We start from the raw sequence: 26,267 nt of genomic DNA on the forward strand, positions 1-26,267 counted from the left end.
ATAAAAGGAAACAGTACTTGTTATCAAATGCATATGTACAAACCAACAATATTTTTTTGTGTGTGTACCATTCCCATCTACTCCCATCTAAAAAAGTTGATTAAAATTCATCCCTTCACTTGGCCCAGGGTAGTATAAACATGTTAGGAAAATGCTTAGAATAACTGACTCATTCTTATCATGTTGCAGGTAAACTGAAGCTCGGAGATATTAATAACATCTTCAAAGATCTCCATACAGTTAGTATCAGAAGAAGCAAAAATCCAGCACTTTAACTCGTTACAAGGATATTAACAACCATTACAGCTATGTGGATACAAGCCGTGAGTTTATTTTCAAATTCAAACATAAAACCACGAATCAAACATGGTAGAGTGGCTTAACATCTTGAATTAAGTTATCTGAATTGAATGAATTCAGAATTGGGCAAAAATAGCCATCAACTATGTCACAGCATTGTTTTTCCTAGAGACCACTTCTTGTTGCTCAAAGTACATTATTTAACAGTGTTAGAGTGTAATTGAATTATTCTCTCATTGACTCTTTTAAGGGACACCTAAAAGGATATAAAAGTAAAAGTCAAGGTATCTGAATCATTCAAGCTTGGTACATAAAGCCCCTCTCCTGATACCTCCCTAGGCAACACATCCGGAGAACACAGCTTGCTCTATGAGTCATGACTTTTTAGATCTCATTCTCGGGGCAGGAGCCGAGAAATCGATTCCTCTCACAAGGTTGTAGACGCGCTGGTCCTGGCGCTGATTAGTCATTAACTTGTTCTCACTCCCAGCTTCGCCCAGAAGGAATTCCAGTGTCTCAGGGGATCCTGAAACAAGTCCTAGGAACAAAGTTCGGAACGGCAGTGGGATTTTGCGAAAGGTCTGTCTCAAAATAATCTTCTCATATATTCAGGACCATAAATCCCAATCAGTAACCTGTAATCAGATTTTAAAGATGAGTTTATGAAATATTGATCCCAATTTTGTCACTTGAGAAATAATTCGTCAAATGAACCAAGGAAGCAAGGTTTCTCAAAGACAGGCAGGGAGCATTCCACACCGAAGGGGAAAGAAGATGCATATATTAATGGTCCATTCAGCAGCTACTTTTTCTCTGATGCTCTAAAAACTGAACTGCAGGGGAGCTCCTTAGTGAGCTGAAAGAGTCAATGAGGCTTCCCGGAGCCCGAAACTGGCTTTGGTTGTGTGGTTTCTGGATCCACAAACTCCAGTTCAATCAAAATGTAAATGTTATCTGGGTACACAAAACGTATTTCATGGTGATAATGAATCTGTTGACATACTGTTCATACTTTATTGTATAAATTGTAGTGATGTATTTGCCAGAGAGAAAAACGAATACGCAGGGAAGTACTCCGTGCTCAGCTCTACAATATGCTCCGGTTGGCATACGTCTGTGTCTGTCCTTGGCAGAGTTTGCCTGCCTGCCTTTAATCAATCAGAGCTCTGTGACATTGGGCAGAGCACAATGGTGCCCTTATTGATGAAGCTAATCTAACTGGATTCCGAATAGGAACTAGAAGATGGGTTATTTTTAAAGCAAAGCCCATTGATTCAAAAATTCGGTTCTGTGGCATAATTATTTACCGGATGTGTAATCGCTCAGGTGTGTTAGCATCTGTGTGAAACACTATCAGCTTAGCAGACAGAGGTGCCTGCAGCCTGTCTGCCGGAGGTCGAAGGGTCTGCCTGCCTGAACCCCAGCCTGCAGCCTGCAGGCTTTGCATGCAGGCAGAAACGCCAGGACTGTTCAATGCCTCCTGTGAGTAGGACCGGCCCTCGAATTTGCAGGGCCTGGGGCAAAATAAAAATGGGTGACCCCTCATTCACAAATGATCAAGAATTTCAAGATAATGACAGCAGGACCTTAAACCAAGTGTGGGGCGACCTTAGCACAAACCACACTCCCACAGGCCCACCATCCTGCCTTCTGGATTCTAAGGATGGAAGGCTGCCCTCTAGCGCTGCAGGAGAAGAATGAGTCCTCCTTTCCAATGCCTTTTTTTCCCCCCACTCCTTCAGGCCCAGCTAGAGCTTCCACAGTTAGTTTCTTTGTGCGATTTGTCACAAATACTTTGATACCAAGTGAATTCATGGGAAAAGCCTTTGTTCTCTGTGCCTTACCTTTGGCATAGCCTCCTTGATACATAAAAGTATGGGAACGGACTCACAGACTCCTTGGGGTCCCTTGAATCACATGAGTCATGAAATCACAGATTTCATGCTCCTGGCTTTGTACTAAAGGGCATTTCTCACCCCACTTCATGCTGCTTGTGGGTTACCATTTCGTGATTTTCCTTTCTTTTCTCCCCCTCCCTTCAAAATAGAAACTGTTGTGAACTTTTAAAAAGGTATACTTGGTGCAATTGATTCTAAAACGCTGATAGAATAACTATAATCATTATATTGGTTCACATTTTATTTTGTATAAATAGGTCCTCATAAAAATAAGCCCCTATGGCTGATTCATGTTGATGTATGGCAAAAACCAACATAACACTGTAAAGCTATTATCGTCCAATTAAAAACAATAAGCCCGCAAACTGAAACCCAGTGTAACATTGGGAAGCCTGACATATCTTGATTATTATAGTATGTTCCTTCCATCACCTCTGTCTACTATGAGGAAATTTAAATTGTATGGGGGAGTTGGGGATGAATGTTGATCTTTTCCTCACGTTCTGTTCTTTGTAGCCCTACTTTTCAAAGTACATTGGAAATTCCTAGAAGGGTCCTAGGCCTGGTCCATTATCCCCCTTGACCATTTGATGTACTTGTTGCTGCTTAGTTGCTAGGTCATGTCCAACTCCTTTGCCACTCCATGGACTGTAGCCCACAAGGCTCTTCTGTCCATGGGATTCTCCAGGCAAGAATACTGGAGTGGGTGGCCATGTCCTTCTCCAGGGGATCTTCCTGACACAGGGATGGAACCAGCAGATTCTTTACCACTGAGCCAGCAGGGACTACCTGACATCTGACATATGCCAGGCACAAAATAAATATTTATTGCAAGAATTAATGAAAGAGTGAGTGATAAAAAATGTCATAAGGGTCAAAGATAAAGCTTCCTCCAAGCAGAGTCTCTTTAAATTATAGTTAACAAATCTCCTAGAAATCTTACAGCAACCCTATTTTACCACGTGGCGAATAGATAGACAGATAGTGGTTGTTAAAAACACCCCATTCACCCCTAGAGAGAAGGCGAAAATAATTAAACGTACTTTTCCCTCACACCTCTCTCAGTACTTTTAACCATAAACTTAAATTACAGACTATTTATTTTTCCTTCCTCCTTGAGTGGGTAAAGGCAGCAGTCTATCGAGGCAAAGGGTGAGAATGCCTCCTGAATCAGGGAGAAGTTACTGCATCGGGGAAGACAGCAAGTGCACAGCTCTGCCCATCCCAGGCAGACCTGGGGCAGAGCCAGAGGAAGCAGAATTTCCGGCCAGAAAATGCAACTTCCCACTCACCTGGGCTTCCTTAGGAGGCTTCGGGCTCTAGCTGTTTATACACAATCTGATTCATCAGGGCTGTCTTACAGCTTGCTCTCAGAACCACCAAAACCTTAAAACCCCTCTGTCCAAACCAAAGAGTTGAGCCCGGTGGGTGAGTGGATCCGAGGGAAGATCTAAGATTGGAATTCACCTGGTTAAACGTCTACAGCCAGGCACCGGCAGGCAAGGCGGTGTGGGGGTAGCAAACCAGGAGCTGGACAAAGAAGACGGTTCCATCCCCTGCTAGGGCGGGGGCCGTGGGACCCCCCAGGCGCCACGCAGGGTGAGGCCTTCTCCCACGCGTTGCCTTCTCCCCTTTCTCCTCCTCTGCAGGTCCAGGGCAGGAGGGCAGGCCCAGGACAAAGCGGAGCCTGGGGGTCAGGGCCTCGGTCCAGGCTCCGGGGTCCGGGACACGCCCCCCCTGCCTTCCCATCGTGACACCCCCCCTACCCTCAGGTGGCCGGGCTGGGCCCTTCTCTACACCCCCTGAGCAGAGCAGGCATCAAAAGAGGCTAAAAATACAGCCCGTAGAAGGCTCCGGGTCCCCTTCCCTTCGTGGCCTGGGTTCCGTGGTCACTGGGCACGCAGCTGCCCGGCTCACATGCCCCTGCCGGGCAGGGGGACAGGAGTGCCCGAGCCGGCAGTGGGACACTTCGGGAAGGTTTGCCAAGTGCTGGGCAGTGCCAGGGCTCAGAGCCCCCCTGCGCCTGTCCGTGTCCTGGCACGGACAAGGGCACAGGATCACGCCCTGGGCTGTTTGCTCGAGGCCGAGAGCGGAGGGTCGAGGTCCACTGTGCGGAGAAGTGGGCTTCCTCGAACAGGAGGAACCCTCCAGAGAGGGGTGGGCTCCCTCGGCGAGCGCCAGTGAGCACCTCCCCCACCGCCCGGGGAGAGAGCCAGAGCTCTGGACTCGGCTTGTCAGGAGGGGCACCTTCCCGGGCAGCCGCGCGCCCCCATGCGGCTCCAGCCGGGTCTCCAGCACCGCCCCCCCGCGCCCACCCCCTCGAGGTGGTGCGGAGGGGGGGGGTCACAGAGCGCGATCCACACCTCCCCTCCTCTGCCTCGCACCAGCGCCCTCTCCCCGGCTGCGCCCTCGCCGCTGCGGGGCAGCAGGGACTCGGCGGCGACCCCGGACCCGCCAGGGGGCTCCCCCTAAACTCCGAGCCGGACAAACCTTGCCCCATGGGGTTCCCTCCAAAGTGTGACTTAAGCTGAAACTGCAGGGCGAGGACGTGGAGGGGTGCAGCCTCCCTCCTGCATTGCGCACTTGGGGGGCTGTTCTCTGCCCCGGGGGTCCCCTCGCGCCCCAGCGCCTTCCCAGTTCCCTGCAAGGAAGCCCCGGGCCCTCTAGATAGTCGGGAGGACTGTGAGAGCCCCCCAAGACCTCTGCGCAGAGTCGAAGAAAACGAGGGTGGGACCCCCTACCCAGGGTGGGAACCCTCTACCCAGGGTGGGAACCCCCTACCCAGGAGGGGATGCGGAGAGGACGCAACTCCTCCTCCGTGCGCCCAGAGAGGCAGTCCCGGCGGTCCCCTGGGCCCGAGGTACGGAAGGAGGCCAGGTCTCCTCCAGGCTCCGCTCCGCCAAAGTGGGCAGGAGTAGGGGCGCACCCAGCCCCCCGCGGATCACTCAGAGCTGGGGGCGCGAGAAGGTGGGAGTGCCTCCTCTCACCGCTCTTGGAGCTAGTGGGGAGCAGTTAGGAGCCCCCGCATCGTCAGAGAGAGGTGGGAGGTAGGGGGGGAATACAGACGGGGGACCCCTCCCCCCCAGGCCGCCCGCGGACCGCGTAGGGGACGGTGGGAGCATCCCCCCCCCCCCCACCCGAGCCCAGGCGGGGACCGCGGAGGGAGGTGGCCCGCGCCCGGGCCCAGTGTGGGCGTGTCCAAGGGGCGGGCGCCCGAGTATCGGGGCGCGGCTGGTTCCTCCTTCCCGGCGCCCAGCCCTCGGCTCCGTGCCGCCCCCAGCGCGCGCTGCCCGGCCGTCGGGGGGCGGCGGCGGCGGTCGGAGACCCGGGCTGCGCCGCGCGGGGTGGGGGCAGAGGCGGGCCGAGCGCCCCTGTCGCGCCCGCCCCCTCCCGCGCGGTGGCGGCAGCGGCGCCGCCGGGAGCTGCCCCCGAGGCCGCCGCCCAGCCCCGGGGCGCCGAGCTCCGCCCGCGCCGGAGGCCCCTGCGCGCAGCTCGGAGCGCGGGCAGCCCGGGCCGGCCGAGGCGGCGCGGGGGTGGCAGGCGGGCGGGCGGCGCAGCCCCGGCCGGGCGCGCTCGGCGGGCGCCGCGCGAGCCGCCCCAATGTGGCAGGAGGCGATGCGGCGGCGCCGCTACCTGCGGGACCGCGCCGAGGCGGCGGCGGGCGGCGGAGACGGGCCGCACAGGTCCCGGGACTGGCTCTACGAGTCTTACTACCGCATGAGCCAGCAGCACCCGCTCATCGTCTTCCTGCTGCTCATCGTCATGGGCGCCTGCCTTGCCCTGCTCGCCGTCTTCTTCGCGCTCCGCCTGGTGAGTGTCCTCCGCGCGCCCCCGGGGCCCCGGGAGGCGAGGGACGGACCCGGCCCGGCCGCCTCCTGCCCCGGGGACTGCCCCTCGGCCCGCGCGGCTGCCGGCCCGTCCTCGGCCCACCCGCGGCCGGCCCGGCTCTAGCGAGCCCTGCGGGCAGGAGAAAAGTTTTCCTTGGGAGGTTCTGCCCCAAAATAAAAGTTGCCGGGGTGTGTGCTCCAGGTGGACCGCCGCGGCGTGCGTTCTCCATCTCTGCGCGCCCGCTGGCAAACTCGCTGCGCTTTCCGCGCGGCATCCGCTCCAGCGGGTCTCCATCCGAATCGGCACCGCGCCTCTCTCGGCGAGGCGAGGCCGCTGCCCGGCTCCCGAGCTGGCGTTTTAGTTTGGATCGGACGTCATTTAAGTCTATAGAAATCCTGCCTCTGGAAAGTGGTGAATGGCGAGGGAAAAAAAAAGAAAGACAAGTATTTATTATCCACCTTTGCCTTTAAATCTGCCAGGTTTAGTCCCATAGGCAGAGAGGTGGGGGTGTTGACCTGTTGTGAGCCTGCATCCTTTGAGTGTCTAAGTCACAAGCATCGGTGGACTGTCGCTTTCCTGTTTCTAGAGGGGTCGTTTATCGTGCCTGCTGTTTGGTACAGGTTACTCAACTGGGTTTCATCGCTGGGACCGCAGTGCAACTCTACAGCTGATGTCAGTTTTGCCAATTTGTATTTTTCAAGCAGGAGCCTTTGGCTCACTCCCTTAAGCTGTGAGAGGAAATCTGTAGATGGCGGTAAACTTCCTGTTACTGATCTTTGTGTTGGTGTGGTTCAAACTTTTGCACCGCCTGTGATGTGTCTGTGCAGCTCGGGTGCCAAGCATTGATTAATTAGTGAGATATTTTTGGTCAGTGGTTGATCTGGGGACGTCTGGGAGGAATGCTGTCTTTTTAGCACAGAATGTAAACATACACCTATATTCTGTCCTCGGAGCAAAGGCGTGGGTGTGTGCCTTTATTTCACCACGGAGTGCAAAATCGCTGTCCTTGGTTTTTGGCAATTTATTCCTCATATCCTGAGCCAGATGGTGCTCAGATATTATGCATGGGAAAACTTGTTATCATCATGGGTTCTTTAAAAAATGAAGTTTGCCTTCTCCCCACAATTGTCAAAGGTGTTGTCTTCTCATGGAATTCAACAAGATAAGGGGGAAAAAAAATTAGAAAGCAGAAGATCACAGATGCCACTGATCATAACTGGGTCTTATATTATGCAACACAGAGCAGAGAGCACCTTCATTCTGTATTCTGGGTGTGAGTTCAGGGCAGTCTTCACAATCTTCTTGCCAGCCTGCACTGCTTCCTGGAATGGCATCTTTTTTTCTCTTCTCACCACTTTTTAGGGCCAAGGATGACTTGAGGAGAGACTTCTGCTCCGTCTCCTTGGCAAGCAGAGTCTCTGAAGGCATCTCCTGTTCATTACCATTCCTGCAGGGGAGAAAACACGTCCCTCTTCCTCTGCAAATCTGTTCTGCTAGGACACTGCTGCTTGTGATTCTGGCGAATCTGTAATTCAAAGCGTTCTGGCTGGTTCTCTTCTAAATGGAAGAGGAGGAGCAGGTGATGGCCTATTTTTAGCACCATTAATATATTTAAAGACAAGTGTGAAGTTCATGCCTCCCTGACACACACCACTTTGCTGTGATATGAATCTCTAACTTCTTAAACCTTGATCTAGCTTGAACGCGTTGCCGTGTCCTCAGAGATTCAGTGCAGTCAGCTGAAAGCTCCCTTCTCTAATCTGCCTTTGATCCTGTGTTTCTCTGCTCAGTTCCTTTAGGGTTTCCCAGGTGGCAGTAGTGGTAAGGAACCCTGCCAGTGTAGGAGACATGAGAGACGTGTGTTCAGTCCCTGGGTGGGGATGATCCCCTGGAGGAGGAAATGGCAACCCACTCCCGTATGCTTGCCTGGGAAATCCCATGGACGGAGGAGCCTGGCAGGTTGCCATCCACAGGGCTGCAAAGAGTTGGCCACAGCTGAAATGACGTAGCATGCAGTTAACGCATCCAGTTGCTTTACATTCTGTTTCATGGGGAACAAATGTTGGAATGGCATCTTTCTGAAAAAGTTGCCCAGGCATCTTTATTTTTCTTGGTAAATTGATCATTGCCACAGTCTAGGCATTCAGCAAAATCACTTTAAGCAGAAAGCGAGCACTTCCCTTGGCGTGGCTGTAGCCCAGGGAGAGGTCCAGAGACGATGGAATGGATCCTGCTCTCTGCCCTGCCTAAACCATGCTTGGTCCTGTCTGCTCTTTGTGAACCAATCTAGGTGATGAGCTGTGCAGAAATGTTCCAGAGTCAGGAAGGGTAATGGGGTCTGGTGGAAAGGTGACTTCAAGCGGGATCTGGGGCTGCTGGGCTGGGTGGGCATTGGGAAACACCAGGGAGGAATGGGCCCTGTCCTCAGAAACTTGACCTTCAGAAGGACTGGATCGATTCTGAGGTCGGGACAGCTCGTTTCTATTTTGCTCTTAGTAATAACGTAAATAGCAGTTTCACTTTGCAGAAACATATTCTCTATCCCTGTCGTTCAAGGTTAGGAGATTTGGAAGGCAGTGCGGTAGTAACATAGGCCCCTGTGCACACGGGGTAGGGTCAGTTCATTTCTCAGAATGACCAGAGTGTGGCTTCCCAGAGATCTACCTCAGGGGACAGAAATAGCTGCTTGGGGCAGGCCCAGGTTTCCACCTTTACTAGAATTGCTGGGCTCTGATGTAATTCAGGAGCTTGGCAGATCTATTTTTGCTGCCTGTAATCTTGGACAGATTCCTTCTTTCCTATGAATCTGCCTGATTTTGATTTCCATTAGACTTCCACCTGTTCTTGTAGTAGCAAATGTCTGGCAACTTTCTTAATGCACATCCATGGTCTCCTGGAACATTTGGATCACAAAATGATCCTAACATCATCTGGATACATGGTGATTTTTTTGCAATATGTAATTGCTTTTGCGTGAATTGACTGAAAATATATCTTTAAAAAAGTAAGCTTCGTCTTGACCTTGTATTCCTCTTTGTTGTTGCAGTTCAGTCACTTAGTTGTGTCCAACTCTTGGCTTCCCTGTCCTTCACCACCTCCCAGAGTTTGCTCAAACTCATGTTCATTGAGTTGGTGATGCCATCCAACCATCTCATCCTCTGTCGTAGCCTTCTCCTCCTGCCCTCAGTCTTTCCCAGCACCAGGGTCTTTTCAGTGAGTCAGCTCTTGGCATCAGGTGGCCAAAGGATTGGAGCTTCAGCTCCCTAATTGTGTTCCTGTAATTGATATTATTCACAAACCTCTCTCACTTAATTTCAATCTATGGTCAACCCATGCTTTTGCATCATTGATCATGAAGTTAAAGTAATCTGCAACGTATTTTTATTATACTGTAAAAGTAAATTCTGATTTGAAACTTTACCATCTTGCTTAACTGCTTTTTCTTACATAAAAAGCTGTTAAATAGTTTTAACCCCATATTTGTTAAGAAATATCAAGATACGAAACCAGTAGCACATATGATACCATGTCTTGAATTTTAATATCTTATTTAATAATATGAAAAATACTTTCTTTTTGCTTATGCTGGAAGTTTTTGACGATACTATGAGTGTGCTGAACAAAATTAAATTGCCCCCTGGCATCAGAGACCCTGGAACTAATGAGACCAAACTTTTAAGTTCTAAGTCTTATGAGTTAACTTCATTGTCCAGGACTGGTTCTTATTACTAAATGCATGACAAACTCATCTCAGAATGAAATCCTCTCTCATTTATTATGTCCCAAATCAGCCAACTTTTCTCAAAATTTGCCTGTTATAGTTAGGAAAGGTTGACATAATTTTTTTAGTTTGTCAAATACCAGCTAGCTCCAGCCAGATTTGTTTTGGCTAAAATTTATGATTAGGGGTGGTCAATATTTCATCTGGAAAAATTCCATTCCTATAAATTTTAAATAGTCAGATATTGCAATAAACCTGATTTTTTGGTCTATTTTTTAGTAATGAAATCAAATAGCTTTTATTTAATATGTAATATCTGTGATTTTCAGACTCTGATCTCCCTTCTTGCTTTTACTGTGACTGAGTGTGCCAGCTCTTTCCAACGATGACCACAAGTAGTTTATGACATATCAGTTTTCCCAGCATCAGGTGTTTTTTCTCAGGGCAGATATATCAGAGTGTTTCTCTTCTCTGTACATGGAGAAAAAATCTTAATTTTTCCAAAGCAGATAAATGAAACCAGCCATTGGAGAGGGAAATAGCTTTATGATTGCAGGGAGTATTTCAGCGCCCCCGGTGCGTGGAGGAATCAATGAGAAGTCAGTCTTTTGACAAGAAAGTCAGTCTTTCACCCCTTTCTTGGGGAGTGGAAGGCTGGAGAAGGCAGATGAACATGTCTGACATCTCCTCTGAAGAGTAGGAAATTCTCTGCATACTTTCTCCAGTCTCATCATTCTGGGGCTGGGGGCGGGGGGTGGGGAGGGAATAGTGCATGCTCTCAGGAATTAGAGTGGAGGTAGCTAAAGATCCATCTTTCTGTGAATTTCTCTATCCATGCAGGAGACTTACTTGGCAGGTATTTGTAATCACAACCAGTAATTCAATAAGTCATTTTAATTATAACTTCACTGTGGTATAAACAAAAGACAACGAAAAACTCATTTTCTGCAGAAACGTTGGTTGCAGTTTACAGGCCCAGCAGGAAAAGACCTGGAAGCATCCTTTGGATATTCAAGTGTGTGCTGTGCGGCTTGGGTGCTCAGTCCATCCGTCAGGTCTGACTCTTTGCGACCCCTTGGACTGCAGCCCGCCAGGCTTCTCTGTCCCTGGGATTCTCCAGGCAAGAATGCTGGAGTGGGCTGCCATTTCCTGCTCCAGGGTACTCTGGTTCTGCCCGTAACTCAGTGCTGGCATCAGCACCATCCACTGTTGATGAACAGCACCATCTCGCTCGTTCTTCCTTCAGTGATGTTGATGGAGTGTCTGCTGGGACCAGGGCTGGGGTGGGCATCTCTCCTGGGTGGTATTCCATCCTGCAGCGGCTCATCTTTGACCCGCCGCCCCCGACCTCTCTGCTCTGGGGTGGTTGGAGCCTGGACTCGTCTGCAGCTGGTCCTCTCTGGCTTTGCCCTGTTTCCTCCAGTGCATCCAGTGTGGTCCTCTCACAGGAAGCCGCCTCCTCCCTGTCCCGCGTGTCCAAGTTCAAACTCTCCTTCTCAGGCTTCAGCTGTCCGGCCTGTGCTGTGCGTTCCCATCTGGATTGGGTGCCTGCAAAGCTCGTCCATTCTTGTTGTTGTGCTTCAGTTGCTCAGTCTTGTCTGACTCTTTGTGACCTCATGGACTGCAGAATGCCAGGCTCTGCTGTGTCCTCCACTATCTCTTGGAGTTTGCTTAAATCCACATTCACTGAGTTGGTGATGCCACCTCATCCTCTGTCATCTCCTCCTGCCTTCAGTCTTTCCCAGCATCAGGGTCTTCTCCAATGTCTTGGCTCTTCACATCAGGTGACCAAAGTATTGGAGCTTCAACTTCAGCATTCGTCCTTCTAATGAATATTCAGGGTTGATTTCCTTTAAGATTGACTGGGTTCATCTCCTTGAGCTCATTCATTACATCAAATAATTTCCTCCTTGATGGCTGTCATCTGACCTGAGGAATACTTTGCGAGTTCATCTTGTCTCTTCAATTAATTGTTAGTTCTTTCAGGGAAGAAACTTAGCACCCCCACATTTAATGCCACACTCACCAGATGGAAGGTGTGTAATTAACATGTACAGTTTCTGGGATAGACATGTTTTCCTTAGCAGCTGTCATTCCCATCGTGTGGCCTCTTGTTAAGAACATGAAACTGTCGCTAGGCCTGGATCTGGTCTCAGTGTTGCCACTGAGTGTTCCTGAAAAATTAATTTGTCTGCTCTGGACTAAAATGAATAACGCAAGCAGGCTCAGGGAGATCGTTTGGGAACCAAGTGAAGTGGATCCTGTGGACATTTAGCACAGAGCCGGGCACCCGCCTTACCTACAACAACTGTGGTCATTTTTGTTATTGTATTTGCAGCACCCAAGGTTCTCCTTGTTACGGTCTCCCGTGGATGTATTGGATGTATTTCAGGCCGAATGAGTACTATTTCAGCTAAATGAGTACTAGAATTTTTAAGTCTAGGTATCAAAAACAGGATGTTTTTCTATTTACATGATAAGTATGAATATAGCTTTGAGTTATTTTTAAAAAAATAATCAAGAATCATAGATAGTTTGATTAAAGTAATATTTTGATGCATTACCAGTCTCTAGCACTAAAATTCTGCCAAATTGACACTTGAATTGATGTTTATATTTTTTAATTTTGTTGGCTTTGGATAATGTTATATAAATGAACAAGAGTGATAAGATAATGTTTACCAGGACTTCCCTGGTGGCTCAGCTGGTGAAGAAGCTGCCTGCAATGCAGGAGATCTCGGTTCGATTCCTGGGTCGGGAAGATCCACTGGAGAAGGGGTAGGCTACACACTCTAGTATTGGGCTTCCCTTGTGGCTCAGCTGATAAAGACTCTGCCTACAATGCGGGAGACCTGGGCTTGATCGCTAGGTTGGGAAGATCCCCTTGAGAAGGGAAAGGCCCTCCACTCCAGTATTCTGGCCTAAAGAATTCCATGGACTGTATAGTCCATGGGGTTGCAAAGAGTCGGACATGACTGACCAACTTTCATTTACACTCCCTGGCATCAAACTGTCGATGGGAAATTGACACACATCTGGCAATTTTGGTTTGCAGCCCCCTGGTGCATTTGGAAGGAGAGAAAAGGGTTGTTGAGTCAGCTCGTGTGTTTGATCCATTTGGCCCAGTTAAGACTTTGATAATGTTGCTTCAGTGCCCTCTTTGTATAAGGATCCAGTAAAAACCACAAGGTTGGGAACCCAGAGAGGTTTGCAGTTCAGAGGTTCACATTAAAAAAATCATCATATCACTTGGGCTTACTCTTCCATCCCCAGGTGCCAGCTTCAGGAGATGGGCAGAGTAGAGAACCCCAGTCTAAAAATCTCCATGAGCTGCTTTGCCAGCCAGCTTTCTGATTCTGCCCAGGGCACTGGAACGACAGTGCCAGTACAGAGGGGATGAGACTACAGACCTGGGTTATTGCCCTATTGTCATTAAAAATGCAGAAGTCCAGCTGTATCTCAGAGTAGAACCAAATCCTTTTAAAAACCTGGTGCTTGAAATGGAAAATTTTAGTTATTAGTGCAATTAAAATCTATTGAATGAATAATTTATTACATTGGGAACATACAAATACAAAGTACCATAGCTTCTTCGTAGAACTTGAAATTCTTGAGAAGATTTCTCAAGATGATGACTATTGTCTGAGAGGAGCTTATGAATAAATCCAGTGTCTAGGGTTTCCACCTTCCAGAAGGTTCCTGCTGGAGACAGTGGTGGATCAGGCAGGGCTGTGGCGATGAGAGCCCAGTCTGCAGGGTTTCAGAATGAGAATGTCTCCCATTTCTGCCAGTGTCCTTTACTATCCCTCAGACATAATGATTTTGGGATATCATGGCCAGGACAAGTGTAATATCACAGGTGCAGGCTTCCATTCCTATGGGCTTACTGCAAGATTGAATTATTGCCTGTGTATTTTAACGTACTGTATTATCTTTTAAGCTATATAAAAAAGGGGAAATAATTAAGATTTCAAGTTACTAGGGATCTGTGGATGCTATGAAGGAATGGAAGTTTTAGACTGGTGCATCAGTAGAACAAAAGCCTTGTGATGTTAAAAATGAGGAGGATAAGGAGACCAGATGAATAAAAATGAAAGAGGTAATGAAGAAATGTTAGCATAGTTCAGACATATGGTTGATCTAACCTCTACTCTTTCCCAGTTGTTGACTTGCAGTTAATTCAAACCTATAACACCCATGTTCTTCAGAATTGGATGTTAGGTGCACAGAAAGGAATTTATCATTTGACTAATTTAATTAAACTTTGATTATTGAGCTCAATTTTCACTGATCCGTTTGTTTGTTTACATTAAAACTAAGCACCCGGGTCCCCAGTCCAAGCTAGAATTCCCCAGTAATGTCCATCAGTCTGTATGCTGCACCTCTCTCATTTCCCTACCAACCCTCAGAAGTAGACTTCATCTGTACTTTTTGTCATTTCTTTTTGTTCATTTTATCCATTTTGTCATACATGCCCTATATGTATCATATGGTATTTTTGCCGTATAAGGCAGTGATCAATATCCATTTACATGCTTTTTTCTTGTGGAGAATCAATTTTTACTTATCCATTTTAGTTACTTCTTTTGCCATATCTGTTATAAATCAAAATTCCATATATGAGTGGTTTGTTATGGGTTATCTTTTCTGCTCCATTGGCTTTTTATCTTTTAAATACATATGCACAGAGTATAATTAATAAAGCTTTATATTAAGTATTTATATTGGGCAAGGGAAATAACATTCAACTTTTTGAAAAGCTTTTTGGTTATTCTTGACTTCTTCTTCTTCTTCCATACAAGCTTTATAATCAACTTATTTTAACCTCAATATAAAAAAACTCAAGTAGGATCTTGTTAGTGTTATATTTAATCTACTGATTCATTTCTGAGAATTCATATTTTGTGATATTAAATTTTTCTATCCATGAACATGGGCTATCTCTCCATTCGTTTATGTGGTTCAGTAATGTTTTATAGTTTTCCATAGGTTGTTCTTACTCCTCAACACCAAAGGATATTGTGTATTTTTTTGCTTACTGTAAATTGTATTTTAAAGATTACAAAATTGGAAATTTCTATTCTTTTGTTGATGCTGTAAAAGAATATATTTAATTTGGAGTATTATTTTATATCTACACAACTTATCGTATCCTTTTTATTACTAGGAGCTGAAATGCAGATTCTTTCAGGTTCTCTACATAGACAATCATATCATCTGCAAATCAATTCAGTTCAGTCACTCAGTTGTGTCCAACTCTTTGTGACCCCATGGATTGCAGCATGCCAGTCTTCCCTGTCCATCACCAACCCCTCGAGTTTGCTCAGATTCATGTCCATTGAGTTGATGATGCCATCCAACCAGCTCATCCTCTGTTGCCCTCTTCTCTTCCTACCTTCAGTCTTTCCCAGCATCAGGGTTTTTTCCAGTGAGTCATTTCTTTGCATCCGGTGGCCAAAGTATTGGAGTTTCAGCTTCAGCATCAGTCCTTCTAATGAATGTTCAGGACTGATTTCCTTTAGGATTGACCTCCTTGCAGTCCAAGGGACTCTCAAGAGTCTTCTCCAACACCACAGTTTAAAAGCATCAATTCTTCAGTGCTTAGCTTTCTTTATGGTCCAACTCTCACATCCATACGTGACTACTGGTAAAACCATAGCTTTGACTAGACAGACCTTTGTCAGCAAAGTGATGTCTCTGTTTTTTAGTATGCTGTCTAGGTTTGTCATAGCTTTTCTTCCAGGGAGCAAGCATCTTTTAATTTCATGGCTGCAGTCAACATCTGGAGTGATATTGGAGCCCAAGAAAATAAAGTCTGTCACTGTTTCCATTGTTTCCCCATCTATTTGCCATGAAGTGATGGGACTGGAGGCCATGATCTTAGTTTTTGAATGTTCTTAGTTTTTCTGCAAATATTGAGAGTTTTATTTTCTTTTGTCCAATACATTTCTTTTTTTTTTCATTTCTTTTACTTGTATTGTGGTTTGGCCTGGAACTCTAATGTGCTACTGACAAAACTGGTGATTGTGGGTGCCCTTGCCTTTTTTCCTGGTTTTAAATAGAATTCCTTAATAGTTTATTCATTTAGGATGATGCTGGTTATAGATTTTTATAGATATCCTTTGAGATTCCTTTTGGTTAATTTATAGAAAAAGTTTAAATATGATTGTTTAGTATTACCAAATTGAAATAATCATAAGATTTTTTTGATATTTTTTAAAGTCAGGGTAATGCTTAATAATTTTCTATTATTGAGCAATTTTTATATTCCTGATACAAACACAGTTTTCATGATATCTCTTATAAAATGTTGGATGTGAAGTGCTAACATTTTAAGGTTTTTGCCAACATAGTCTCTGGTAAAATGAGTTTGGAGTATTTCTTTATCAGATTGTCATTTTTCTTTTTATAAGTTCTTCTGGTCTTAAAAGTCAGGGAGTATGCCTTCATTTTTAGTTTTCTAAAGTTTTCATTATGTTAGAAAGGGTTGAAAGAATTTACTTAGAAAACCACATGGGTTTGTTGCTTTTTTTGGAGAGAAATTTTAAAATTTCTGCTTCAGTATCTTTGATAGTAATAGGATTATAGTATTTTTAACTTTATTTCTTTAGTCAGTTTCAATAAGCCTTTTCTAGGACTCTCTGCATTTCATCCCAATTCTCAAGTTTGATGGTAATATTTGATAATACTTAGATGCTTTTTTTAAAACTTAATCCCAGTAGATGTCTGTTTTGTTTTAACTTTTTACAAAAAAAATTATCTTTTTTGATGCACTGTATTGCATTTTTGCTTTCTGTCTTCATTACCTCTGTGTCAATCAAAACATATTAGATTATGATATGCTATGGAAATAAACAACTCCAGAATCTTAGTAGCTTAACACAGCAAAGGTTTATGTTTTGTTTGAGCTGCACAGTAAATGTGAGTCAGCAGAGGCATTCTCTCACATCAGTTACTCAGAGATCTGGCGTGAAGGAAGCTGCATCCCACAGCATCCTTCCTTCCTTGATTGCTGTGTTGTTCAGTTGCTAAGTTGTGTCTGGTTCTGTGACCCCGTGCAGCACGCCAGGCTTCTCTGTCCTTCACTGTCTCCTGGATATGCTCAAACTCATGGCTCATGAGTCGGTGCCATCCAGCCATCTCATCCTCTGTCGTCTCCTTCTCCTCCTGCCTTCAATCTTTCCCAGCCTCAGGGTCTTTTCCAGTGAGTCGGCTTTTCGCATCAGGTGGCCAGAGTATTAGAGCTTCAACTTCAGCCTCAGTCCTTCCAATGAATATACTACACTAGGAGAGAAAAGAGTGCTTCACTCTCTGGCAATTGACATCATCGATATGGAAGTGCCCTATCACTTTCATTCATTTTCATTGGCCAGACTTCAGTATTCTAGTTATCTGCTGCTGCATAAATCCCCCCACGTGGTTTAGTGATTGAAAACATTCACATGTTTTATTTTCCTCCTGAATCAGCAGTTGGGCAATGGTAGCTCATCCCTGCTCCATGTGGCTTCCCACACCGGAGGCGGGCCTCTTGCTCCATGTCCTGGCCAGCGTAGGCCAGGAGGGGAGCTCTGCACCTGGACTGGGCCGTAGGTGTCCTCCTCATGACAAATGCTTCTTTAACCGTTGCACCACAGGAAGAAAGTGCCAGCAGCCTCACAATGGCTTTTACATGCCTCTGCCTGGGAGAGAAACACTGCACTTTGATTCACATTTTTTTCTTTTTTTGCTCAAAATGGCTGCTTGGAACTTCAAAAGAGGTTAGAAGGCGAATTCAGAAGGAACCCAGAAGAAAGAAATAGGAAATATTTTGGAAAGTCCCTGACTGCCACATTTTCTTTCTACTTGGTTGGCCCCAAAGTTTCTTCGGGTTTTTCCATTGTGGAAACGTGTGAACGAGTGTTTGGGCCAGCTCAGCACTTGCTTTGGGCTTCCTCTGTTCTCTTCCACATTTCTGCAGTGGGATCTTTAATTCATCAGTTTCCAGCCTCCTCTCTTTGCATCAACCTTGGCAGCAGCAGGGAGCCTTGAATTGGTGGAGAATCCCTGCGCAGTCAGGGCTTGTGGGGATCTCCGAAAGCAGAGCTTGCGCACCCATCAGGGGAGCCCCATCAGGATGGTCTCTAGTGGGGACCCTGGTCCGGCTGACCTGGTTGGAGTCCTGCATGTGGAGCACAGAGCCGGGCCGGCTGGGCCCCTCCAGGCTCCTCCCCGCATGTCTCAGCCGCATCTGATCCTGCACATCGCCCTTCCTGGGGTGGCTTGGCGTCCACCTCCCAAATCTTGGGCAGGCCTCTCCGAAGGCCCACTCTCACTCGGGAACATTCTGGGAAGGGATTCTGGTGAGGACTTGCTCCACGTCCCCCTCCCAATTCTGCCACAAATTCTTCTATTCAACTGTAAGCGAGAGCCGTGGAGGAAAAGGGAGTCTAAGAAATGCAACTCCCAGCAAAGCCAAACTGACAGTAGGATGATTGAGTCCAACTTGTGAGATGACCGGTTTCCCTCTGCGCACACTTTTACCGCACAGCACAAGTTTGCTCATGGGAAGACTTGGGAGTTTTTTCAGGATTATTTTGCATTTTACCTTTAGATCTATGACCCATTCTTCCCCAGTAGCTCAGTTGCTAAAGAATCTGCCTGCATTGCAGGAGACCCTGGTTCGATTCCTGGGTCAGGAAGATCCCCTGGAGAAGGGACAGGCTACCCACTCTCGGGCTTCCCTGGTGGCTTCGTTGGTAAAAGAATCCGCCCGCAATGTGGGAGGCCTGGCTTTGATCTCTGGGTTGGGAAGATCCCCTGGAGAAGGGAATGGCAAACCACTCCAGCATTCTGGCCTCGAGAGTCCCATGGACAGAGGAGCCTGGTGGGCTGCATCCATGGGGTCACAAATGGTCAGAGACGACTGAATCATTTATGCTATTGATAAAATTAGATGTGGAGGAGGTAGACAGAAGAGAGAGTAGAGAGATGGTGTGGAGAAGAGGAGAGGAGGAGAGGTTCAGAGTGGGGGGTGGGGGGAGCCTGACGGGCAACAATCCACGGGGTTGCAAAGAGCCCGACACGACTGAGCAACTTTCACTTTCTCTCTCTCTTCACTGTGATCCGCTTTGAGTTGCTTTTTGTGAAAGGCATAAAGTGTGTATCTAGATTCATACTTTGCATGTAGACATCTGTTCAGTGGTTCCACCCTTGCTCCATTGAATGGTCTTTATCCTTTCTCTGTCTGAATTTGCCACGTGTCTGTTGACTACATTAATGTGGGTCTTTCCCGTCCATTGATCTGTTCCTTTATTCTGTAATACCGCCTCATCTTAAGTACCGTAGCTTTATAATAAGTCTTGGAGTTTGGTAGTGTTGGTCCTCCTACTTTATTCTTCTCCTTCAGCACTGGGGTCTTTTGCCTGTTCATTTAAACTATAGAATCAGTGTGTTGATATCTACAGAATTAACTTGCTATGATTTCAGTTGGAATTGCATTGAATCTATAGATTAATTTGGAAAAAACTGACATTGTCACAGTATTGTCTTCCTATTTATATACATGGACTATCTCTTCATTTATTGAGGTCATCTTTGACTTATTTTATCAGAGTTTTATAGAATATTTTAATTAGAATTTTTATTTCTTTCATAGCTTGTGATAAAATGGAGTGTGACTCTATATGTGGAAAAGAATGAAACAAATGTATTTTCTATTATGTATCTCAGGGCTTCCCAGGTGGCTCAATGGTAAAGGATCTGCCTGTCAATGCAAGAGACTCAAGAAGCATGGGTTTGATCCCTGGGTCAGGAAGATCACCTGGAGTAGGAAGTGGCAACCCTTTCCAGTATTTTTGCCTGCAAAGTTCCATGGAAAGAGGAGCCCAGTGCTCTATAGTCCGTGGGGTTGCACAGTCAGACATGACTGAGCAAACACACACACATACATACATGTTGTCTCACATGCACACAGATATATGATGTGAATGGATGAGAATGTTTATCTGCATCCATCCACATAGAGTCAAACGTGTATTAGCTAAGCGCTGACTGCTTTCTGCCCAGTGGCAGCTCTTCAGAGTAATTTATGGTAATAAAACGTATAATTACTTAGAAGGCAAAATTGGCATCATTTCAGGAATGAGTAGTCAGACTAGCCTTGGTTGAAAGTAGGGATAGGAAAGAGGTGGTTATGGTCACTGCGGTAATAGCCTGTCATTTATGAGCTCGGGTGATGGGCTCACCCCCACTGGCCACACGGCGCCTGTATCACTGTTGATGTGCTCACAGAGTTACAGTAAATGATGGAACCTGGTTTCTACCTTCGGTCTGTTGGACTTCAAAGCACTTCCCTAAAATATCCTTTCCGTAGATGCTTGCTCATTGGAAGAAAAGCTGTGACAAACCTACACAGCATGTTGAAAAGCAGAGACATCACTTTGCTGACAAAGGTCCATATAGAGTCAAAGCTATGGTTTTTCCAGTAGTCACGTACAGATGTGAGAGTTGGACCGTAAAGAAGGCTGAGTGCCGGAGAATTGATACTTTGGAATTGGAGAAGACTATTGAGAGTCCTTTGGACAGCAAGGAGATCAAACCAGTCAATCCTAAAGGAAATCAGTCCTGAATATTCATTGGAAGGACTAACGGCTGAAGCTGAAGCTCCAGCACGTTGGCCACTTGGTGAGAAGAACTGACTCGTTATAAAAGACCCTAATGCTGCGAAAGATTGAAGGCAGTAGGAGAAGGGGGCAAGAGAAGATGAGACGGTTGGATGAGATGAAATGGCATCACTGACTTAATGGAGATGAGTTTGAGCAAACTCCCGGAGACAGTGAAGCACAGGGAAGCCAGTGTGCTGCAGTCCATGGGGTTGCAAAGAGTCAGACACAACTGAGCGACTGAACAACAACAATAACAGTAAAGTGTTTTACATTAGAGTGTCCTCTGCCATCTAAAAGGAAAACAGTACTGTTGAACAAAAAAAAATGAAAAGTACACATGGAAAATATTAAAAATATACATAATCTGTTGCTCCATGGAAAAGCTTGTGAGAAACAAAGCCGTTGTTATATGATAAATAGAAGCAATGGGTGTTTAATAGGCCTGGCAGTTTGACGCCCTCCCAAATTAAATGCATTGAACAGGGAAAGATGAAATATTCTTGGAGAGTGATGGGAGCCCATTATCATGACAGTAGGTAATGGGACGCTTGCGGTCTTCCTTTTAAAGGCGTGTTAACACATTTAGTTTGCATTGTATGACGACTTTTAAAAATCTTTTTAAAGCCATGTCTTAAAGGCATTTCTGTACATTTTATTTAGTTTGCGTAGAGTGGTACATTTTTTATTTCCACAAAGGGAGGAGGAGTTGGGCTGCATAAACATATTTAATTTAGATCGACAGTGTTTTCACTGTTTTCGTTCACTTTATTTTCAGCTACTCTTATTTGTTTTATGCTCTGAATTTTGAAAACTCGGCTGTTGCCTAAAAGAGTTGCCACGGGTGAGCTGCTGCGGCTTCATTGGTCTTCCTGTCCACCGGGGCTGGAATAGCGGGGGGGAGAGGCTGTGTAATTCAAGGTCTGAGGGCGTTCCGCTGTTTCATTTACTTATTCACCTTAAGAAAAACACATGATCCAAATGCAGGGCTAGGAAAGAGTGTGGTTTATAAGCTTATACATTTTTAGTGAATATGCTACTGTTTTTTTTTTTTTTTCTTGGCCCCCCTTACAAAAGAGTCTATTTAGTGGGAAAATCCATATTAAGACTTGTTTGGAGTTAAGGTTCAAAAGGCAAACGCAGAATAAATTGACGGCTGTTCTCTCCCTGGAAGAGCCCGGATTCTTCAGCGGGTTTTGCAGTGGTCAGGGGCCACTGGCCTTGTGGGCAGCTACTGACTGTCTGAAGCCACGTGCCATCTGGGAACGGGCCGCCCTGCCGGGGCTGGGGACAGGACTTCAAAGCTGGGGGGTGTCCTTCTCGGGGGAGTGGGGTGGACCAGGCAATGCCACGCATCCGGTAAGCAGGCACCCCGGACGCCCTCGGGTCCTTTTAGGATGGAGAGGCCTTTGTCTGCCCTTCTTCCCTAAATGTATATTCACAGTCCTAGCTGATGCTGGGTGAGCATGGGGGACTAGAAGCTTTGAGACTAGAAGCTTGGGTCTTTTGTTGTTGTTGTGATTATGAAAGAAATAAACCATTTCTGTGAGCCCCTAAAAATATTAGGGGACCAGTGCCCACTGCCTAGTGGAGTGGTCGCCCTGCAGCCCAGACTCGTGGGCTGTCTGGGATCAAGACCCTGATGGTAAAAAAAAAAAAAAAAATGCCAATATTTAAACCCCAAACCCATATCAAGTCTTATTATATAATGTTCCTGGCTCACCAAGGCACTGGGTCTTTCCCTTGTTCACGGTTGGATCTTTGAGCAGAGAAATGCAGGGAAAGCAGACATATAGATGGCTAACAAACACATGAAAAGATGCTCAACATCACTCATTATCAGAGAAATGCAAATCAGAACCACAATGAGGTACCATTATACGCCAGTCAGGATGGCTGCTATCCAAAAGTCTACAAGCAATAAATGCTGGAGAGGGTGTGGAGAAAAGGGAACCCTCTTACACTGTTGGTGGAAATGTAAACTAGTACAGCCACTATGGAGAACAGTGTGGAGATTCCTTAAAAAACTGGAAACAGAACTGCCATATGACCCAGCAATCCCACTCCTGGGCATACACACCAAGGAAACCAGATCTGAAAGAGACACTTGCACCCCAGTGTTCATCGCAGCACTGTTTATAATAGCCAGGACATGGAAGCAACCTAGATGCCCATCAGCAGACGAATGGATAAGGAAGCTGTGGGACACATACACCATGGAATATTACTCAGCTGTTAAAAAGAATTCATTTGAATCAGTTCTAATGAGATGGATGAAACTGGAGCCCATTATACAGTGAAGTAAGCCAGAAAGATAAAGACCAATACAGTATACTAACGCATATATATGGAATTTAAAAAGATGGTAACGATAACCCACTATGCAAAACAGAAAAAGAGACACAGATGTACAGAACAGATTTTTAGACACTGTGGGAGAAGGCGAGGGTGGGATGTTCTGAGAGAACAGCATTGAAACATGTATATTATCTAGGGTGAAACAGATCACCAGCCCAGGTTGGATGCATGAGACAAGTGCTCAGGCCTGGTGCACTGGGAAGACCCAGAGGAATCGGGTGGAGAGGGAGGTGGGAGGGGGGATAGGGATGGGGAACACATGTAAATCCATGGCTGATTCATGTCAATGTATGGCAAAAACCACTACAATATTGTAAAGTAATTAGCCTCCAGCTAATAAAAATAAATGGAAAAAAAAAAGAAAAAAAAAAAAAAGAAACGCAGGGAAAGCTCCTCCGGGCTGTGTATTTTTTGTCCTCCTCTTCTCAGAAGGACTCAGGATCACAGCTTCTCTGTTCCTTTAGCTGCTCATTTTCACTTGATGGGCTTCCCTGCTGTCTTGGATGGTAAAGAATCCACCTGCACTGCAGGAGACCTGAGTTCCATCCCTGGGTCGGGAAGATCCCTCAGAGAAGGAAATGGCAACCCACTCCAGTATTCTTGCCTGGAGAATCCCATGGACAGAGGAGCCTGGCAGGCTACAGTCTGTGGGATCACAAAGACTCAGATGTGACTGAGCGACTGAGCAACTCACACTTTTCACTTGACGGTCACGTAGGTTTTCACGCCACTTTCATTCTTTCTGGATAATCGAAGCCAATAAAGCCAACGGTTGTTGCTTTCCTGTGGGGTTAATGCCGTGATGGAAAAGCCACGCCAGGAAGGCAGCTGTCCTGCTTCTCTACTGGTTGGCTTTCTGCTCACAGCTTAGGTAACTTCATTTGGGGAAGTTTAAAGTAAAATCACGTTTTCACGGCTCTGTGTGCACAGCGACCATCACCTTGAATGAGACGTCCTCGAGACAGGCTGCTGTGTGCCCTCATCCGTGGTGCCTGGGTGCTGGGGAGCACCGGGGGGCGGGTGGGTCCCGGACAACCTTTTGCAATGATTGGAACCTGTGTCTGAAGGTCAGAGTACAGGCAGGCACTGAGTCGTGGACAGAAATAGTAGGGGAGGGAGGTTGTGAGAACGTCCCATTGGGCCCTTCTGTCTTCTGGCTGTTCTGGAAACATCCTTCCGGCCACTGGGGAGCTAGCCACACCTGGGCCCACGCATCGTCTATGCACACGGGTGCAGGGCTCTGTGGCGATGGCAACACAGACCACCCCCTCGGGGAAGCCCCCATCCTCTCCCAGTCAGCCCCGCAGCCCTGGTGCCTGCTCTCCATTCAGAGGCCTGCATTTTCTCGCCTGTGCAGGCAACTGTGCCTACACTCACACGGCTGCTCTAAGAGTCACAGACTTAATGTACCTGAGTGCTTAGCAGAAAAATATCCGTGGTAGAGTTGATTCTTTCAAACTGTGGTGCTGGAGAAGACTCTTGAGAGTGCCTTAGACTGCAAGGAGATCAAACCGTCAATCCTAAAGGCGGTCAACCCTGAATATTCATTGGAAGGTCTGAGGCTGAAGCTCCAGTACTTTGGCCACTTGATGAGGAGCTGACTTATTGGAAAAGACCCTGATGCTGGGAAAGATTGAAGGCAGGAGGAGAAGGGGGTGATTGAGGATGAGATGGTTGGATGACATCACTGACTCAAAGGACGTGAATTTTAGCTAACTCTGGGAGACGGTGAAGGGCAGGGAAGCCCGGCATGCTGCAGTGCGTGGGGTTGTAAAGAGTCAGACACAGTTTAGCAACTCAACAACTGACATGAGTACTTGCCGTGGTTGTTGTTGCTCTTGCCTTTTTCGCAGTTTTTCCTCGGCACGCATAATTGGGAGAGAGGAAAGGGAAGAGAAGGCCCTGAAGGTGGTCCGGGTCCCTCTGCTCTCTCCTGGGAGTCAGCCTGGGCCCCACCACCTGGGCTGCCTCATCTGCCTTCCTGCCTCCTCCCTGTGGTCAGTGGCCTGATATCTGAAGGCGGTAGGGGGCATCTCCAGGATGAAGTTAGAGATGCTCATGGCCCGGAGTGAACCCCGTGCCCACCAGAAAAGGTGAGGGCTTCCCCAGACTCTGGTGTTTGAAAGACCTACCCCGTATGTCCCAGGTTGTACTGTAACTTTAAATCTTTTTTTTCTTATTTTTGGCAACGCTGAGTCTTGCTTGCTACATGGGCTTTTTCTCTAGTTGCAGCGAGCGGGGGCCGCTCCCTAGCTGCAGGGCTTGGGCTTCTCATCGTGGAGACTTCTCTCCTTGTGGAGCTCAGGGTCTCGGACCCGTGGGCTTCAGCAGCTGCAGCTCCCCAGCTCTAGAGCACAGGCTCAGAAGTTGTGGTGCTCTGGCTCTGTTGCTCTGTGGCATGTGGGATCTTCCCAAATCAGAGGTCGAACCCATGTCTCCTACATGGCCGGGCAGATTCTTTGCCATTGCGCCACCAGGGAAGCCCGCTACTGTAAGTTTTAACATTCTGAAACCTCAGTGGGTGTTCTTAGGGCCCCAGCTATATGGATTGTTTTGCTTGAAACTCCTTTGAATATTTCATCAACTAAATGTATTAGCTGAAGATGAAAGCTCTTAGACTGTGTGTAAGAGTGTGTGCCATCCCATAGCATGTGCTGTTCAGAGCAAGTTTCAGCAGAATATTTGGAGACGCTAAAGCCTAAGTCCAGGCTTGGGTACTCAGAGGAAACGCGAGTTCTATTGCATTGTGTGGAATTGTAATAGTGTGCGTTTGAAGGGTTATGTGGCTAGATAGAGATGAATAGAAAATGACTATTAGTGTGCAAATGTAGAGTTTTAAAAAATGCATTAGTAACAGGCTAATAATGTCCATTTTCCTTTTTGCTGTTGGAGCCCAAGAAAGGTGGAAAAAGAAGCTAGCAAAATGGCACAGTCTTCTAAATATTTCCCGCTCTCTCATCTTCTATTTTTAGTACTTTCAGACCCTTTTCTATTAACCTATGATCTGGTTAAAACGTTAATTGCCTTGCATTAAAAGAAAAGCTTCTAGCTTTAGAGTCCAAGATAGTATTTAGGTTTTTTTTTAAGTAAAACATTTCAAAACCATTTGCAGACCTTAATTTCCTATGATTAGAGCATATCTGATTGTCTGAAGTTGTCTTATTTTATCCTTACATTCTGTGTTCTTGAATTCACTTTTGAATGAAATCCATTTCTTCATCTATCAGGGAAAATTTGAATTTGATGGCACGGCTGTTTTGTGTAATTTAAATATCCAATACTGGGTTATGTGTGCTCGTTGCCTCAGTGGTGTCCAACTCTTTGCAATCCCATGGACTACAGCCCACCAGGCTCCTCTGTCCACGGGATTTCCCAGGCAAGAATACTGGAGTGGGTTGCCATTTCTTCCTCCAGGGGATCTTCCCAACCCAGGCATTGAACCCACTTCTCCGGCATTGGCAGGAGGATTCTTTACCACTTCGCCACCTGAGAAGCCTGGTATTGGGTTATTTATGTAGAAAA

The 26,267-nt window shown here is 46.6% G+C and overlaps 1 protein-coding gene across 3 annotated transcripts in view; it reads left to right on the plus strand.

Moving 5' to 3' along the window:
* Nucleotides 1–5,451: 5,451 nt before the first annotated feature.
* ADCY2 (adenylate cyclase 2) overlaps nt 5,452–26,267 on the plus strand; it is a 441,756-nt gene continuing 420,940 nt past the window's right edge. For 2 of the 3 annotated variants that reach the window (XM_070476467.1, XM_070476470.1), the window contains exon 1: nt 5,454–6,008. In XM_070476467.1, the coding sequence (XP_070332568.1) occupies nt 5,799–6,008 (210 nt within the window). In that variant the 5' untranslated portion in view covers nt 5,454–5,798. Of the gene's footprint in view, nt 6,009–26,267 lie in introns of all 3 variants that reach the window. The other variant, XM_070476469.1, reaches the window with a different exon arrangement.

The sequence above is a fragment of the Odocoileus virginianus genome, chromosome 14, assembly GCF_023699985.2.
Source record: "Odocoileus virginianus isolate 20LAN1187 ecotype Illinois chromosome 14, Ovbor_1.2, whole genome shotgun sequence".
Lineage (NCBI taxonomy): Eukaryota > Metazoa > Chordata > Mammalia > Artiodactyla > Cervidae > Odocoileus > Odocoileus virginianus.